The sequence below is a fragment of the Pristiophorus japonicus genome, chromosome 15 (assembly GCF_044704955.1).
Source record: "Pristiophorus japonicus isolate sPriJap1 chromosome 15, sPriJap1.hap1, whole genome shotgun sequence".
Classification (NCBI taxonomy): Eukaryota; Metazoa; Chordata; class Chondrichthyes; family Pristiophoridae; genus Pristiophorus; species Pristiophorus japonicus.
Window position 1 is genome coordinate 56,099,216 of NC_091991.1, and position 18,154 is coordinate 56,117,369.

Sequence of the window (18,154 nt, forward strand, 5' to 3'; positions counted from 1 at the left end):
CAAGTCAAGATGATGTGTAACTTGGAGGGGAACTTGCAGGTAATGGTGCTCCCATGCGCCTGCTGCCTTTGTCCTTCTAGGTGGCAGAGGTTACGGGTTTGCGAGGTGCTGTCAAAGAAGCCGTGGTAATTATAACATATTAACATACTGTGCAGTGTGTTCTTTACAGAATATTTTAAATCAGTACCACACAGTAGATCTGCTCACAGATAGTCCATGGCCTGGATTGCAGTTTCTAATGTTTACTTTGTGAATACTCTGAGATCCCTTACAGACACTTAACTCCTGCTCTTGTTTGCTGATGATCTGCTGCTATCGCTAGAATTTGGGGCTTAACCCTTGCCCTTTTATTTTAGCTTCTAGCCAAGAGTTACTTCATACACATTCTACTTATTCCTTTTGTTAGTCAAACTAAAACACCCTTCCAATCCAACCAAAGCACCTTCCCAATGCCAATCGATTGTTTCATATGTCATAATCGTCTCGGAGGATGGCATCTCCTTTTTAGTTTGCTCTGCACCTGCCCCCACTTGATCCCTCAATCAGTTCTCACAATATTTCGCAGCATGTGCTGCTTCAGAGTGCTGAACACCTCACCCGCTTTTCTTTTCCATTGTGGAAAAATTGCAGTGCATTATCTGAGTGAGAAAGAGACAATGGTGGTTGGTCCTCACAAAACCTTTTTGTTGATCGATGATTTTTGGTGACAGAGCTAATCAGAAAGGATGCAACTGCTGCCAATGAAATTGAAGTAGTCGCATATGTGCAGTTTGTGTTTGTTCGGTTGTTCGCTAACTGAAAAGAAAATATTGTCGCCATTACAAAGAACACAATTCCAGAGAGAGAGAAGGGGAGGGGAGGGGATGGTGAAATGAGATCGCTGCTGCATCAGGAAAAGAAAATTTGCGCCAGCAAAACACAGTAAACGCCCATTTTTATTAATTTTCTTATTTTTATTCATTTTCTTCTCCGTTCCCTTCTCACGGAACTTGCGCTCTGTACAAATAAATCACTGCAATCCCCACCCCCCGTGAAAATATCATACATTAATACTTAAACCAACCCGTGCTATTATTAAACCAACCCATAGCTCCATAGATTTAGGCATATTAGACTATATTATTGTGCATTCATACTTAAACCGCCACAGATTTATGAACAGAACACTTCTGCGCAGCTTCCGATCTTTGGCATGGCACCATGGTGCAGGAGACCATTCAAGTGGGGGGAATGAAAGGGAATATAGTTGTGGTAGCGGACAGTATAGTCAGAGGGATAGATACTGTTCTCTGCAGCAGCGACTGGTACCAGGGTTAAAGACATCTCCTCGCAGCTGGAGAAGAACATGGAGTGGTCCACGTAGCAAACAACGACATAGGTAGACCTAGGTATGAGGATCTGTTGAAAGAGTTTGAGGAGTTAGGATCTAAATTAAAAAGCAGAACGTCAAAGGTAATAATCTCTGGATTGTTACCTGAACCACGTGCCAATTGGTATAGGGACAAACAGATTAGAAAGTTAAATGTGTGGCTCAGAGTGGTGTGGGAAGCAGGGGTTGTGCTTCATGGGGCACTGGCACCAGTACTGAGGAAAGAAGGAGCTGTTCCTTTGGGACGGGCTTCACTTGAACCGAGCTGGAACCAGTGTCCTGGCGAATCGAATAACTAAGGCAATAGACAGGGCTTTAAACTAATGAAGGAGGGGTGGGAGGATTCAGGGGAGAGTAAATTTAAAAGCAGCAAGAGAAATGTCAAAATGTCAAGGCTCCAGAGCAGAGTTTTAGGTAAAAATAAACAGAGTGGGTCAGGAAAGAACAGAGAGAGTAACAAAGGTAATAAGACATCAGTGACTAAGGTGACATCAGGGCAGAATAGAAAAAAGTCCAAGCTAAAGGCACTGTATCTGAATGCACGAAGTATTCGCAACAAAATAGATGAATTAATAGCACAGATGGAAATGAATAGGTTTGATCTAATAGCCATTATGGAGACATGGTCGCAAAGTGGCCAAGGAAGAGTGACCATAATATGATAGAATTTTAAATTGCGATTGAAAGTGATTTAGTTAAATCTGAAACTAGGATCTTAAATCTAAAGAAAGCAAACTACACAGGTATGTGGGGCGAGTTGGCTAAGGTAGATTGGGGAAACTACATTCAAAGGCATGACGATAGACAAGCAATGTCTAGCATTTAAAGAATTAATACATAATTTACAACAAACATACATTCCTTTTTTAAGGTACAAAAACCCCACAGGAAAAGTGGTCCAACCGTGGCTAACAAGAGAAGTTAAAGATAGTATTAAATCAAAGGATGAGGCTCATAATGTTGCCAAAAAGAGCAGTAAGCCTGAAGATTGGGAGGATTTTAGAATCCAGCAAAGGAGGACCAAAAAATTGATAAAGAAAGGGAAAATAGAATATGAGCGTAAACTAGTGAGAGACATAAAAACAGACGGCAAAAGCTTCGATAGGTATGTAAAAAGGAAAAGATTAGCGAAAGTAAATGTGGATCCCTTACAGGCTGAGACAGGAGAAATTATAATGGGGAATAAGGAAATGGCAGAGAAGTTAAACAAATACTTTGTGTCTGTTTCACGGAAGAAGACGCAAAAAACCTCCCGGAAGTAGTGGAGAACCAAGGGTCTAGCGAAAATGAGGAAATGAAAGAAATTAGTATTAGTAATAAATATTAATGGGACTGAAAATCGATAAATCACCTGGGCCTGATGGCCTACATCCTATAATTTAAAAGAGGTGTCTATAGAGATAGTGAATGCATTGGTTGTCATCTTCCAAAATTCCATAGATTATAGAATGATCGCCGCAGATTGGAAGGTAGCTAATGTAACCCACGAGAGAAAACAGGGAACTACAGACCAGATGAGGAGAAACTTCTTCATTCAGAGGGTGGTGAATCTTTGGAATTCTTTACCCCAGAGGGCTATGTCGGCTCAGTCTTTGTGTATATTCAAGACCGAGATCGATACATTTTTGAATATTAAGGGAAGCAAGTGATATGGGGATAATGCAGGAAAGTGGAGTTGAGGTCGAAGATCAGCCATGATCTTATTGAATGGCGGAGCAGGCTCGAGGGGCCGAATGGCCTACTGCTGCTCCTAATTCTTATGTTTCGGTTCGTTGGCAGCAGTCACTCCGAATCAGAAATTACATGGTTCTAGGGTCCGAGTGATTGAAGAGGGTGGCTGACAAGGCATTAGAATTTGGGATCTGATTAGTTGCAACTCTGTGATGTGATTGGCTAAAGGAACAATGATCTGGTCCTGGGATCGGATTGGTCAAAATGACACTGGGATCCTACATTCCTGCACTCAAAACATTTAATATTACAGATAGATATGCAAAAGTGCTGAAGCCAATGACTGCAGGCATGTTCGACCTCTCTAAGAGAATGCCTTATAATTTAAAATAACATGGAGATGTTTCAAGAAATTAACATGTCAAGGAGCCATCTGAACCCATTTAGTTTATAGGCTTTAACACACTCCCGGTCATCATTTGCTCACTGTGTATCTGGCCCCAGTGTTAAATTTAACAATAGTAATCACGCATGAATAAATTTAGTAATTGGAGGAAACTCAGAAAAATGAGTAAAGATACAACACTCAGGGCTAGTAATTTATCAAAGGCCTCCACCGCCCATTTACTGCCCCCAAAAATGTTAATATTCTGCAATTAACGCCGGCGGAAAATTGATCAAAAAATAGAAAAAAAAACGCCGGGCGGGAAAAATGGACGTTGCACGTGGATTCTCAGTGATAAACACGATCCTGGTCAAATTAAGTCCGAGGCTGGAGTCTGCCAAACTCTGGTGGGAGCGGTTTTCCCAGCGTAGCACGCCGGCGATCCACTCCCCAGCAATATTTCGAAACTGCCGGCGTAAGGCTTTGATGAAATTCCCACCGATGAAACACTGCCCAAAAGAAGGAAGTACTGGCGAGAAATGCAGCGGTAGGCTGATAAAATTCAGGCTCTCTGAAGTATATCTTTCAACTTCATGTTTCCAGTTTTTACTTTCAAAAAGATTATCTGGGAATTTTCAGAGTTTGTTTGGGCCTTTTAAAAGAAAGTAAAAAATCAAACAGGAAAAATATTTTTAAGAACCCCGTGTGCCTATTGATTCTGTTTGTTCTCTGTGTGTGTGTACGAGACGAAAGTATTACACGAGGATTTCATACCTTAATCACAATGTAGGGCAGGCAGAGGAAATCTAGGATTTTGAGCAGGGCAGTTGGACTATTTGCCAATCAGACAAAATAAATGGGAAAACTAGTTGTTAAGGGCAGATTATCAGAATTCTGTGAGGGAAAAAAATGGGAAAGGAGGTGCAGAAATTTGTCAGTAAAATTTGAAAACTCTGATCCCTACATATCTTCTACAGCCTAAAGGCCATCTCTCATTCTGGTTACCAGTTTTCAATCCTAACTGTGTGTTTAAGGTTTCGATTGGGAGCCTGCGGTTACGTTCGCGTCAGGGTGTCCCTGGAGATGGAGCAGGCGGTATCACCGGTACACTCGCGGTTTTCCGCGAGAAGCGGATACCGGAGGGACTGGAGTGCATCATCATCCCCGGCAACCAAATTTTAATTTGATTGGTTAAAGTTCTATTTAAAGTTTTATTTGTTAATTTGAGTGTTCTAGTGTTCCTTCAATAAGGGGGCACTCGGCTTTATCTGTTTATTTAAAAATAGTTGTATTGGGAGCCTGTCTGTCAAATAGTTTTTCATGTGGATGTTCAGCACTGAACCACTTAAGTGCATAAATGATGCCGTTTACTTAAAGGGACAGGCATTTCTATATTCGGATAGGATTTGTATTTTTCCAAGGCTAGTGGAAGTTGGATGGATGAAGATTTGAATTTTTGTCTGTTTATGTACAGTCTGCAGAAATCGTCATGGAAACATGATCCCCACACAAACACTGGGATTATCAGAGCAGTCGCTGTCTCTGCACAGCAGTTTAAGCAGCTCTCAGGAGGAAAACTGGCTGCATGCTTTTTTTTCGCCTGCTGTTCCTTTTTGCAATTTATCATTCTTTTCCATGCTGCTCAATCACTTACTTTGCCAAATTGAATGTGATGTCTGAGAACGTGGCATTGGTGGCAGTAAAATTGGAGTGCCTTACAAGAGCATTTAAGCTAGCAGTGCTCCTGCCTGGGGCCATCCAAGCTTTCTTGCAAAGGTTCTTGGCTTCTCTGAGGTATTCAGTGAGGTAGTGTTTATTCAAAATGTTTAGCTTAAGTAGAGATCTCTTTAGATCAATCAGTGACCTTTCAGGACCTAACCACAGCATATGGCTGTGGTTTAGGACCTACAGTTAAGGAAATATGCAGCAGGGAACTGAGAAACAGCTGTGTTTTCATTTAGTCCCACTCAGTATATTTCTGTTGTTTCGCTTTTAAAAAAAAAACTAAAAGTCATCTCATATTTCAGTTCTTTGCCCTGTCTGCCATTTTTGAATGAAGTGTTACAGGCATGTAATGATCTGTGATATGCATCCCAACTCTCCACCCCACCCTCAAGGGCCAGCTTTGTTCCCCACAATGTCTGTTTCAGCGTCGCTCTCTGAGCGTAGCAATCTGATTCAGCCTTTGCTCGACTTGGAATACAGTCAAACTTCTTTGCAGTAACAGGAGAAGTGAACGTGGTGCCTTATTTGCAGTAAAATATATTGTTTAAAAATTTACGGATTTAAAAAAAAATATAAGCCTGGTGAACATTTTATTGATGTATGTATATTTATCTAGGCTGGGGTCTGCTTGGAGTATTCCCTCTAGTGAGCCCTTTCTATAGGGGAATAAAATAGCATGATACACTCCAGGCTGTAGGAGACTTATGGGCAGATTCTGGTAGCAGAGTCCCATTCTTCATTTCTTTGTATCTGCTGAACGAAAATCTGGGCAGGTTTGCAGTGGTGTGGGTGTGATATGCGCATACAGGAATGTGACAAGAGGAGAACTGATTGACTCAACAAACTAAATCCAGCAGTGAAATCGAAGATCTTTCTGGGGATCACGGGATGTGAGAAGAATTCAATTCAGAATTTTGTGACATTTCTTTTTTAAAAAAAAATGTTTGTGCAGAGAACAGCTCTGACAATCCGATCCTGGCTGACTGAAATTCATTATATGACAGGTGAGTAAAGGCCATGGTCTAGAAGTTCGATCACGCCCAAAAATACAGGTGCGCAGGGGGCTGAGACCTCATTCTAATGGGACAGGCATGGGGCCAGCACTACTCGCGCAGCTTATTGGCTGCACCAATGTTTGGGGGTAGCAAATTGTGTGCCTCTGATACCACGTAAAGGCAGTCTGCACCTCTTAAATAGGTGGCTTCAGGCAGGAAGCAAAATGAAGAGAAATGGTTACAAGAGCTGTAGATCGGAACCTGAGTTTCTCCAATGCTGCTTTAGAGGCCCTGGTCCAGGCGGTGGAGAGGATGAGTGAGATCCTGTATCCCCGGGGAGAGATCCCCTCTCTAAACCCCCAGATTTGTATATACAATGGGCCTATCACAAGTTTCAGGCATGCACCCTGCACCCATACTGAGTACCGCTAACCAAAATGGTGTGGGCTACACTTCTGGCGTGGAATGAATCGCGGTGCTTACTGCCCGCCATATTGGACCTTTTAGCATAATCGAATTTCTTGGCCCATATATCTTGTAGAATATAAACTACAGAGTAATCAGATTCACTATAAATCTCTATCTCATTCTCAGCACTGTAGCTTCAGAGAGATTGCCAGACTTGTATGATGCTTCCGAATTTTCCAGTGTCTCATGCAGGAACTGATTGACTTGTATTACTGTGCGCCTCTGTGTCGTGTGATCCCTTTTCTTTGTTCAAATGCTGGAAAGGTCATCAGTGTCCTGAAAAGAGAATATAAAAAGAGCACCCTAACTGCACTTTCCCACAGTGCTTATGTTTTCCACTGAGGGTTATGAATGTTGGAGGCTTGCCAGCTGTGTGTGCAGTGCTTCAACATTTCTACACCATCCATGAGAGGAAGTTTTATTGCTCCATTTTACATGCTTCATATCCAATGCACATATGGCAAGACAGAAATGAACTTGATTGCATTTTGACGAGAGGTTCAGTAGGGGTGACTAGGCCAACAAAGAAACTGTGAGGCCCTCTACTATTTCTGCATTACAGCACCATCATGGGATTTAATTAATGATACAAAAGACTCTACTGCCTAAATTTTATCTGTTTGTTCTAGCAGGATTTAGTGAAACATTCCGAAGTGTGAAAATAAATATATTGAGAATGGGGTGAGGGGTCTGAACTTGGATCTGTCCCCCCCCCCCCCCTTTGCAATTCTGGCAAAATATAATTGAAATTAGGTCAACATCATTCAATCCTAGTTCAATGTATTTTATCACTTTTTTATAAATGGGAAGAAAATAGCCTACCAATAAACTTTAGGTGGCTATTGATCTTGGACTGAAATATTTCGAATAGTTGGTGGCTCATGTGGAGTATAAACACCCGAATGGATCTTTTGGGCTGAATGGCCTGTTTCCGATTCTGTAAGAATCATTGGGTGTAAGGTAAATCCTGTCGGATCGTCCAGTTAGCAACGGTGAAAGTGAAATGTTTATCTAATGGATTCCAGTCCAACCAACAACTAGTAAAAACTCACCACACCCATGAAGGCCAAGCGATGGTAATTTGGCCTGGACATGGGAGTAGACATTGATGAAGTGGCTGAGACAAGGGTCATATATTGAAAATGCACTCAGGGCAATATATACCCAGTTTGGGTGATGAAAATATATGAAACACATAATCTAATTATCAACATAGTTCTTCCGACTCCATTTAACAATTCTAGACACCTTTGACTCTAATCAGCAGCTCACACCAGTGTATAACAGATTGATCTGGTTCAGCAAAGAGGTAAACTAACACTGGAGGTGATGGCTTTTCCAGTGGTCTAAAAGTAGGGCTCAACAAATGAAACTAAGCGTTTGGAGAACTTTGCCATCGAAAGACCAGATAAAGACTGCTGCATGTGTTTCTGTAAGACACAACAACTGCACATGTGTGCAGCCCAGGTATAAAAGGCAAGCCATCATGTAATGTAATCACTTTGGGCCTGAATAAAGCAGAGCCAGGTTTGTACCTGTGTTAGTTTACAGTATTCAGTCTATCGAGTTATTACATACATAATAATAACGCAGATCTTTTTACCTTCTAGGGTCAAATCAGATGGGAAGAAGTTTGTCTTTATCGTTGAGGAGCCACCGAGGTTTGAACCTGAAAGTATTGTTTATCAGCACCAGAATTCCACTAAAAAGAGTTCAACAAAGGTCCTGACCGGTACACAGGCAGTTGATGGCACAGAGGTAAAGTGTCCCTTAAAGCCAGTCAATAGCTGCCTTTCAAAGTCAAGACTGGCTAGCAACGAGCAGAAAATGCTGAATCAAAAACTCGTCATCAGCAACCCAAGCCTAGACATCAATAGCGTCTCAGAAAATGAACTTTCCATGCAGAAACAGTTAAAGAATACTTCCAGCCAAAGTTTCTCCCCCAATAAAACAAGTATCATAGTTAGGAATCCAAGCATCAAGCAAAAGATTTCGGAATGGGAGGGTAAGAAGGAACCAGTCTTTTCAGCAGATAAAGAAAAAGTGGAAAATAAAGCAGCAAAGGAAGTTGATAGCAAGTCAGACCTGGTGAAGTGGATTAAGGAGAATGTCGTTAAGAAGGCTGAATGTAAACATTCAAAAGTTTGGAATTTAGATAGCAAGGATGCTGGGAAAGAGAATGAATACAAAGTAGATGATGGGAAGGCCAGGACCTTGGAGACTGAAAACAGGTTGTCTGGGGACAAGGAGAATGAGATTCAGATAAAGTCTGATTTGACACAGCAAGTTGGTGGGAAAGCAAAGGAGGCTGCCTGCACCAAATTTACCACCACACAGCCCTTGAAAAGAGACAGGACAACGGTGTTGAGCCACATTAAGAAGCTGGAGGAAAAGGCAAAGAAAGATTCAGCGCCAGGCCACCTCAAGCTGCCTGGCGATTACTATACCCCTCAGAGACTTCAGGAGGCACTGGCAGCTCAGGGGGCATCAGCTTCCAAGGAGAAAACGGATGGCAGCTGCAGCTCTGAGCTCAAGCGCAAGCATATCCAGTCCAATTCTGACTCTGAAGCGAGCGAGCCTATCTTTGGGACTCTGGACAAGGTGACGGTCTCCTGGGCAAGCTGTAAAATTAGAAATGTGGAGAATGTCTACTCAGAACCTGGAACCCTGGACCAGGAGCTTACAGTGAATCCTGTGCCCAAACCAAGGCGAACTTTTGAATACGGAACAGAACAAATGGCAGGCCTGTGTACATTAAGGAAGAACGCCCGGCAGTTGCCAGACTTACCAGCCATCCCCCCACCTCTCCCATCGTCACCTCCCCCTACAGTCAGTACAGGGGCACTAAATGGGAGACCAAGGATAAACAGTAAAGATAACCGGTAAGCAGGCATCTTCTGTTGTCAGAAAGGTTAGTCTTGGTAGGATGGTAGAAACCATCAAAAGCCAGGCTGTAGAAATGTGCAGTGTGCATGTACTGATATGTGAGGACCTAAAAAACTAGGAGAAATTTGGGATGACCAAGGTGAGTCAGAACATTGGAGCCCCTGCAGATAGTGCAGGTTCCTGCTTACATTCCTCCACATATTGAAATCCTGACCTCAGATTTTCCATTGGGAGGTTAGACACTTTGCCACAGACAAGGAGGCAAATTATAGAGGAGCGTCGTGCCCATGCTGGGCGGCTCTTGTGAATCTTCTAATTTCTGGTTTCTGAGCAACTTTGGTGAAGGTCTGGGATGGTGCATTAGAAGGGAAGGGGAAAAATATCATTAAAAGTCTTGCTCTCAAAAAATAAAGCTATAGGTCACCCCACATTCCACTCTGCGACCTTGGTTCAAATGTACCCAGACTAATCAGATAGAAACAGCCTTTGTCTGCTGTCTGTAACAGTCCCAAGTAAATTGAGTTTAGGCATTCTCTACCCAGTTCCTACTGACTTCACAGCACATGACTAGTCATAATTTGCCATTAATTGGCACTTAATTGTTAATATTGCTTAAAAAGGCTATGGGATGGTTAGTGTGGGAAATTGAAATCTCACACTTGTACAATAATGGAACGTTCTGATTTGGGGCTAGGCCACATTATTGAGCAGAGAAGAGGGCGTTTTACTTTGCATCTATCACATGATGATAAATATTTTATTGCACAATATTTAGGGAAGTTAATAGAATGATACAGCACAGAAGGAAGCCATTCGGCCCATCGTGCCTGTTCTGGTTCTTTGAAAGAGCTATCCAATTAGTCTCACTCCTCTCCTTTTTCTCCATAGTGCTATAATTTTCTCCCCTTCAAGTACTTATCCAATAAGTTATTATTGAATCTGCTTCTACAACCCTTTCAGGCAGTGCATTCCAGATAACAATATCTCACGGTGTAAAACAAATATTTCCTCATGTCACCTCTAGTTCTTTTGCCAATCACCTTAAGTTTGTGTCCTCTGATTACCGACCCTACTGCCATGGAAACAGTTTCTCCTTATTTACTCTATCAAACTTCATGATTTTGAACACCTCTATCAAATCTTCTCTTAACCTTCTTGGCTCTAAGGAGAACAATCTGAGCTGTTCTGTTCTCCACATAACTGAAGTCCCTGGTAACATGCTAGTAAATCTCTCTTACACCCTCTCTAAGGTCTTGACATCCTTTCTAAAGTGTGGTGTCCAGAATTGAACACAATACTCCAGCTGAGGTCTAGCCAGTGTTTTATAAAGGTTTAGCATAACTTCCTTGCTTTTATACTCTATATGGGCTAGAAATTGCGAAGTGCCTCATTTGGGACGCTAACTTTTCAGGGAGAGCAAAAGTATCGCCGGGCGAAAAAGATTTGCTTCTGCCAGGAATTTCCGCTTTAGTATTCCAAGAGGGAAGTGGAGCACTAAATCAAACGCAGTCACTGCCCTTCGAGCGTTAAAGTGAGTGAGAGGGACGGTATTGGCAGAGTGCTGAGCCTGTATTCACTGGTGTTTAGAAGGATGAAAGGGGATCTCATAGAAACATATAAAATTGTGACGGGACTGGACACGTTAGATGCAGGAAGAATGTTCCTGATGTTGGGGAAGTCCAGAACCAGGGGTCACAGTCTAAGGATAAGGGGTAAGTCATTTAGGACTGAGATGAGGAGAAACTTCTTCACTCAGAGAGTTGTTAACCTGTGGAATTCCCTACCGCAGAGAGTTGTTGATTCCAGTTCATTGGATATATTCAAAAGAGAGTTAGATATGGCCTTTACTGCTAAAGGGATCAAGGAGTATGGAGAGAAAGCGGGAAAGGGGTACTGAGGGAATGATCAGCCATGATCTTATTGAATGGTGGTGCAGGCTCGAAGGACTGAATGGCCTACTCCTGCACCTATTTTCTATGTTTCTATGCTGAGCAATGAGCAGTGCTATCATCTTTACAGGCTTTTTCCCTGGCTTAAAGGGAAGGGCCCATGTTGGGTTGAATGAATCTTCAGGTTGTTTGTGTTGGGCCTCGGCACCTGCGGGTAAGTGCATAGCAGCCCCGAGCACTCTTAGAACGTAAGGCTGAGCAATCGCGGGTACAAAAGAAATCCGGAGGCACCAGAATGGGGAGGATAAATAATTTTTGCCCTACCTGACCAGTGACCACCACTGCCTTTAAATATCGCTCCTCAAGCAGCCAGCTGAACTGACAACGTCTCCTGCAGTTGCCGTTGTTGACCCCCGGTGATGCTGCAGGGGGGGGGAATGAATATTACATCCGGGGCAGTAATGGGGGTGCTGTGCACCAGATGATGTCATGAGATACAGAGCAAGAGAGTGAGGCGGTAAGTATTGGAGCCAGCGCAAAATCGCCAGGGAAGTTCGTGGGCGTCGGTGATTTTGCCACGACCTTGTCGGTAACCCCCCGTTACCACCCCACACAGGTGCTAACGGAAGTCGCAAACAGGCCAATTTCTTCCCCTATGCCTCTATTTATAAAGCCAAGGATCCCATATGCTTTTTAACAGCCTTCTCAATTTGTGCTGCCACCTTCAAAGATTTGTGTACATACACCCCCAGGTCTCTGTTCCTGTATCCACTTAAAATTGTACCAGTTAGTTCATCTTGCCTCTCCTCATTCTTCTTTCCAAAATGTATCACTTCACACTTCTCAGCGTTAAACTTCATCAGCCATTGTCTGCCCATTTTACCAGTCTGTCTACATCCGCCTGAAGTCTGTTACTATCCTCATATTTTTTACTACATTTCCAAGTTTCGTGTCATCTCCAAACTTTGAAATTATGTCCTGTATACCCAGGTCATTAATATATGTCAAAAAGAGCAGTAGTCCTAATACTGACCCCTGAGGGACACCATTGTATACTTCTCTCCAGTCTGAAAAACAGCCGTTCACCACTAATCTGTTTTTCTGTCCCTTAGTCAATTTTGTATCCACACTGCCACTGTCCCTTTAATCCCATGGGCTTCAATTTTGCTAACAAGTCTATTATGTGGTACTTTGTCAAAGGCCTTTTGAAAGTCCATATACACAACATCAACCGCACTACTCTCAACAACCCTCTCCGTTACTTCATCAATTTCATCCTATATCTAACCTCTTGCTGTATCTAACCTGGGATTGGTTGATACGACCACTAAGTGCCTAAGTTGGAAAGTATTGCATTTGCTCACCTTGGAGTACAAAATTCACCTTTTTTAAAGAAAAATAGAGATGGTGAAATGCAAAACAAATTGTAGCAGCTTCAGGAAGTGATGCATTTAACCTATATGTGAATTAAAGCTGTCATCTGTTTTTATTGACACAGTCGGAAATCCTTTGAGTTTGAAGATGTAAAGGACCTTCAGAGGCTGCCATCTCCCAATTTCTGCAGAAACGGGCAGGTGGATTGGTATGCCCAGTCGAAGTTAGCATTGAACTACACTTTATCAGAAGAGAACATATATGAGGATATCCTGGGTAAGACTCAGGAATTGGGTATCAATTTCTCTGAAATGCAGCCTGTATCTCTTAGTCAACCTGATCTGAGAGATAATATTGGATTGATGTATAGAAAAATTGGCCAAGAAACCTACGAGAGCAGTGACTCTATTGGACCTATTATCAAGTAACAATCAGGAGCTGGTACAGCAGGTCAGATTCAGAACAGCCTAGCAACAGAGATCACAATATATGGAGTTTACAGTTAAGTCTATGATTTTTTTAAAAAGTGAGAGTACAGTAAGAATATTCATTTTAGAAAGGCAAATTTGGAGATGATGGGAGTATTTTCACCTTGGGAGCACCTATTTTACCTCCAGGAAAGCTTTTAAGGCACAGACAGCTGGGTCACAATCTCGCTCGCCCGTTTTGCGCACAGAATTAGCCTGCGTTATTTTGAATCGGGGCTTTTATAGGCATCCAGCACACCCTTTTGAAAATGGCAGTCACCCTTTTAAATGTGCTAATTAGGGTCCTATGCTTGTTTTAGGACCCAGTTACCCTTCAACAGCTCTGGTATGGTATTCATCAATTGTAAATCAGTCACTGAAATCATGTGCGTGAACAGTTTGGAGGACGCCATTTCTAGTGATATTTAAAGGGATCATCAGCTGCTCTCGGATAAATCACTCGTTAGTTTATTTAGATTGCTACAGTGCTGCTTTTGAACTTTTGGGGAGTTTTGGCTGCTGGAACTGACAGTAATCATTTGTGAAATTAATTTGGTGGGTCAGCAGAAGGTTGTTGACATGGGGTTTTTGGAAAATTTTGGATTGGTTTTAATGGGTTTGGCGCTTTCACTGCCATTGCAGCTGAAGGAGAAGGGGAAGGCTAGAATCCAGGGAGCTGCAACTTCAGAGAGATACAAGGAGGGCAGCTCGTAGGAGGCCTTACCCTACATGAATACATAGGCCCAGAACTTCTTACCAACAGTTCGCCGAGGATCAGTGTGTGAGGAGGCTCCTCTTTACTAGTGAGGCTGTCACAGAGCTCTATCACCTGCTGCAGCATCAAATGCAGCCCAGTACAAGGTCACATAAGTAATGCGAAGTTTGAAGTTTAAAAATATGAAAATGGAGATACTCAGGAAGCTAAGGATTTCTACAGTTTAACTAATGAGCTAAATTTGGAGTGTGCAATGAATCTTAATCTCAACTCCGGGAGGAGGAAGTACATGCGGAAAGGCACCGTTGGACCTTTGAAGGAACAGAAGAGACAGTTAAAGTGACCATAAGTATAGGATCATAGAAATGTACAGCACGGAAGGACGCCATGCAGCCCATCGTGTCCATGCCAGCTGACAGAGTTATCCAGCCTGATCCCATTCTCTAGCTCTTGGTCCCGTAGACTTGTAGGTTATGGGACTTCAAATGCATATCCAAGTACTTTTTAAATGTGGGGAGGGTTTCTGCCTCTACCACACTTTCAGGCAGTGAGTTCCAGACCTCCACCACCCTCTGGGTACAAACATTTCCCCTCAAATCCTCTCTAAATCTCCTACCAATTTCTTTAAATCTATGCCCCCTGGTTATTGACCCCTCTGCTAAGGGAAATAGGTCCTTCCTATCCACTCTGTCTAGGCCCCTCATAATTTTATACACCTCAATTTTATGCACCCGTCATAATTTTATACACCCTTCAGCCTCCTCTGTTCCAAAGAAAACCTCAGCCTATCCAATCTTTCCTCAAAGCTAAAATTCTCCAGTCCAGACAACATCCTTGTAAATCCCCTCTGTACCCTATCTGGTGCAATCACATCTTTCCTGTAATGTGGTGACCAGAACTGCACGCAGTACTCTAGCTGTGGCCTAACTGGTGCTTTATATTGTTCAAGCATAACCCCCCCCGCTCTTATATTCTATGCCTTGGCTAATAAAGGCAACCATTCCATATGCCTTCTTAACCAGTTTATCTACCTGTCCTGCTACCTTCAGGGATCTGTGGATATGCCCACCTGACCAGTCTATTGATATCTTCCTACAGTCTACAGCTTTCTTCTTCTTTGTTAACCACATGGCCAATTTTTGAATCATCTGCAAACTTCTTAATCATACTTCCTACATTAAATCTAAATCATTGAAATATACCACAAAAAGCAAGGGACCTAGTAGTGAGCCCTACAAAATCCCACTGGAAACAGCCTTCCTCTCATAAAAGCACCCATCAACCATTACCCTTTGCTTCCTGCCTCTGAGCCAATTTTGGATCCAACTTGCCACTTTTCCTTAGATCCCATGGCTTTTACTTTCATGACCAGTCTGCCATGTGGGACCTTATCAAAAACCTTGCTAAAATCCATATAACTACATCAAACGCACCACCCTCATTGACCCTCCTTGTTACGTCCTCAAAAAATTCAATCAAGTTAGTCAGACACGACCTTCCCTTAACAAATCCATGCTGACTCACCTTGATTAATCCGTGTAATTCTAAATGAAGATTTATCCTGTCTCTCAATTTTTTCCAATAATTTTCCCACCTCTGAGGTTAGGCTGCCTGGCCTGTAATTACTCGGTCTATCCCTTTCTCCCTTCAATTGACAAAATATAAAAAGACAAGAAAGGTTGCAACAGAGTGGAAGAGAGTTGAGGCTAGAGATAGAAGAGGGATTGTTTATCAGATGGCCAGCTTTATCTACTATTTTCAGAATGTGGGAGCGGTGTTAAGAGCCTTCCCAGCTATGGAGCAGTATTCATGTATTGGTCGTGGGCTTTATAGGGAGCTAAGACTTGTTCAGGGAAAAATAAATGGTTGGCAAGAAAGAGTTGAATTCTGCCTGTCGATGGTAATTTTATCAGTGGAGGTGATATACATGTTCCATTTGAGGTTAGAGGTGAATGTGAAGCCTAGAATTTTGACTAAAGACTAGAGAGTCTAAAATAGAAGACATCAAACACAAGAGGTAGTAGCTGTTGATGCAAGAGATGAAAAATCTCAAGACTTGAAAGATTTTGTTTGCTCCATCAAAGGGCATGGAAGAGATCAAGGTTTAGTCATCCAGCTATTTGACAAAACTGAATGTTGCTTGGTTCAAAGGATGATGGTGAATGTAGAGTCGAATCACCAGTTAAAGAATGGGGAGGATTATTTGATTGTTGGAGGAGCTCATTATTATGAAGGAGTAAAGCTGACAGACAACAGATTTCTGGTGACCACCTGAGTTACTGGTTTAATCTCCAACACAGATAAAGTGATGAGACATCTAGATAGCCATGTACATTACTTTGGAGGGAATTGGATGTTGGTTATGCGTTGTTTTTTTAGCTGTGGGCTACATTGTCAAAGGCTTTGGAGATAATTCGCCAAAGTGTTGAACAGAGTTCCAATGATATGTAACATAGGTAAGATGATCGCCACAGGAATAGCCATGTCAAGAATAATTTTGGCAGTCATGGATTAAGCCATAATTTTTTTAAGTGAGAGGACTTGCAATTTAACAGTGACTGCCATAATTTTGGAAAGTACTAATGTAAGGGCACAGGATGATAGTTTGAAGGGTAAGAATGATTACGTTTTTAAAGGAGTTATAGAAAGGTAAATTACTAATATTTACTGCTATTATTTCTATTGATATTGCAGACGTCCCCAAGGAAAACCCGTATGAAGACATAGAATCTGCAGACAGGCACTCCCTGGGGAAACGGTGTGTCCAAGTTCATCCTTCATCAGCTGGGTCCACCCCAAAGCCAGGATCTCCATCAGAAATTAGGCCAGAGACTCCTATAAAGGTAAGGTGAATGGGGTAGATTTTAATCTTTACCACCTGGACGATAATCTGGCAGAGCGGATTGCCTGCCCATTGGAGATCCTGCCCAATTTTCATTGTCAATTCCACTGCTAAGTTGACTTGATAGGGGGTAGGCTTTTGTCGTCCGACAGATTTAGCTTGCTTTTCCTGTGCACCCTCCCAAAGAAAAATGTTCTGTTGTAAAAAAAAATACATAATTCAGCAGACCAAACGGCACTAAATGAAAATTGGCCAATGATCTGAATCAAGCTTCATTGACAGTCAAAAGTGATTTTTGAATGTTGACCTTTTGCGTGAAAATCCAGTGCTTTGTAACTAGAGCTGAAGACCCATTGAATGGGAGTGCAATGCTCTCGCTGATCCAGAACCCTTTAATTGGGAGGCATTGACATTAGAGCTTAATGCAAGTCCAACACTTCACATATGCTCAACAGAATGAGACTGGTAAAGATTTGCATGTGATAAAGTACAACTTTTAAGATCTAGAACTATCTGGACAGTATTATTTCAATTCCTTTTGGGTAGGATTTGATCAGAATGATCCAATACTGGAATTACTAATTCTAGGCATCATGTGTTTCTGCTGTAGTGCTGGCCAGTAGTTATCTGCTGTATTTGTGAGGGTTAATCTGGAGATCTGTCTTCACAGCTTCCATTGAAGACTCCCTCCCTCTTCCGACACTCTTCAGAGAGGAGAAGTTTCAAACTGCTGGATCTGAGAAAAATCAGTAAAGATGGGATAAGCTCACCACCAAAAGCCAGCCCACCGTCCACCCCTAGCAGTCCAGATGACACATTGAGCCTGGCAGGAGACTCGCAATTATTAAAGAGAAGAAAAAAAATTCCTAAGGTATGTTTCTGCCCACACAAGAGTCTTTTTTAATTATTTTGAATGCCAGAGTTAATCATCATCTGAATTTGGCTGCAGTCAGTGCCTCAAAATATTTGTAAAAACAAACCAATTGCAACTAAGCTCAGCCGAGATTGGGGCAGGGTAATCATCCTTGACAGGGGTGATGGAATATCTTCCAAAAATACCCAGAGCCACCTCTGAGCAGCAACATGAACTGACTAGTCCAGTAATCCCCTTGACCCCAGAGCAGCAATGTTAATCTCTGAACCATAGATCATCATTGATAGCATTCCTCACTGTTGTCTGATGCAGGTGGTGTTGAAAATTAATGCAATCTACGAGGCCAGGAGGGGGAAGAAGAAAGTGAAGAGGATCAGTCAGTCTTCTGAAGCAAGTACAGGAAGAGGTACTGTGTGTGCATGATTGGTATTGTACAGTACATTGCTACTGAATAACATTTATTATTAGGGATAGACCCAATAATAGATCAATTT

General features: G+C 42.3%; 1 protein-coding gene across 1 annotated transcript in view; it reads left to right on the forward strand.

The window, feature by feature from the left end:
* Positions 1-18,154, forward strand: part of LOC139280780 (DENN domain-containing protein 2A) — a 100,317-nt gene that overhangs the window by 51,872 nt on the left and 30,291 nt on the right. Inside the window, exons 3-7 of the mRNA XM_070900470.1 lie at positions 8,224-9,495; positions 12,887-13,038; positions 16,639-16,787; positions 17,457-17,657; positions 17,973-18,066. Coding sequence (XP_070756571.1) covers positions 8,224-9,495; positions 12,887-13,038; positions 16,639-16,787; positions 17,457-17,657; positions 17,973-18,066 — 1,868 coding nt within the window. The remainder of the gene's footprint in view (positions 1-8,223; positions 9,496-12,886; positions 13,039-16,638; positions 16,788-17,456; positions 17,658-17,972; positions 18,067-18,154) is intronic.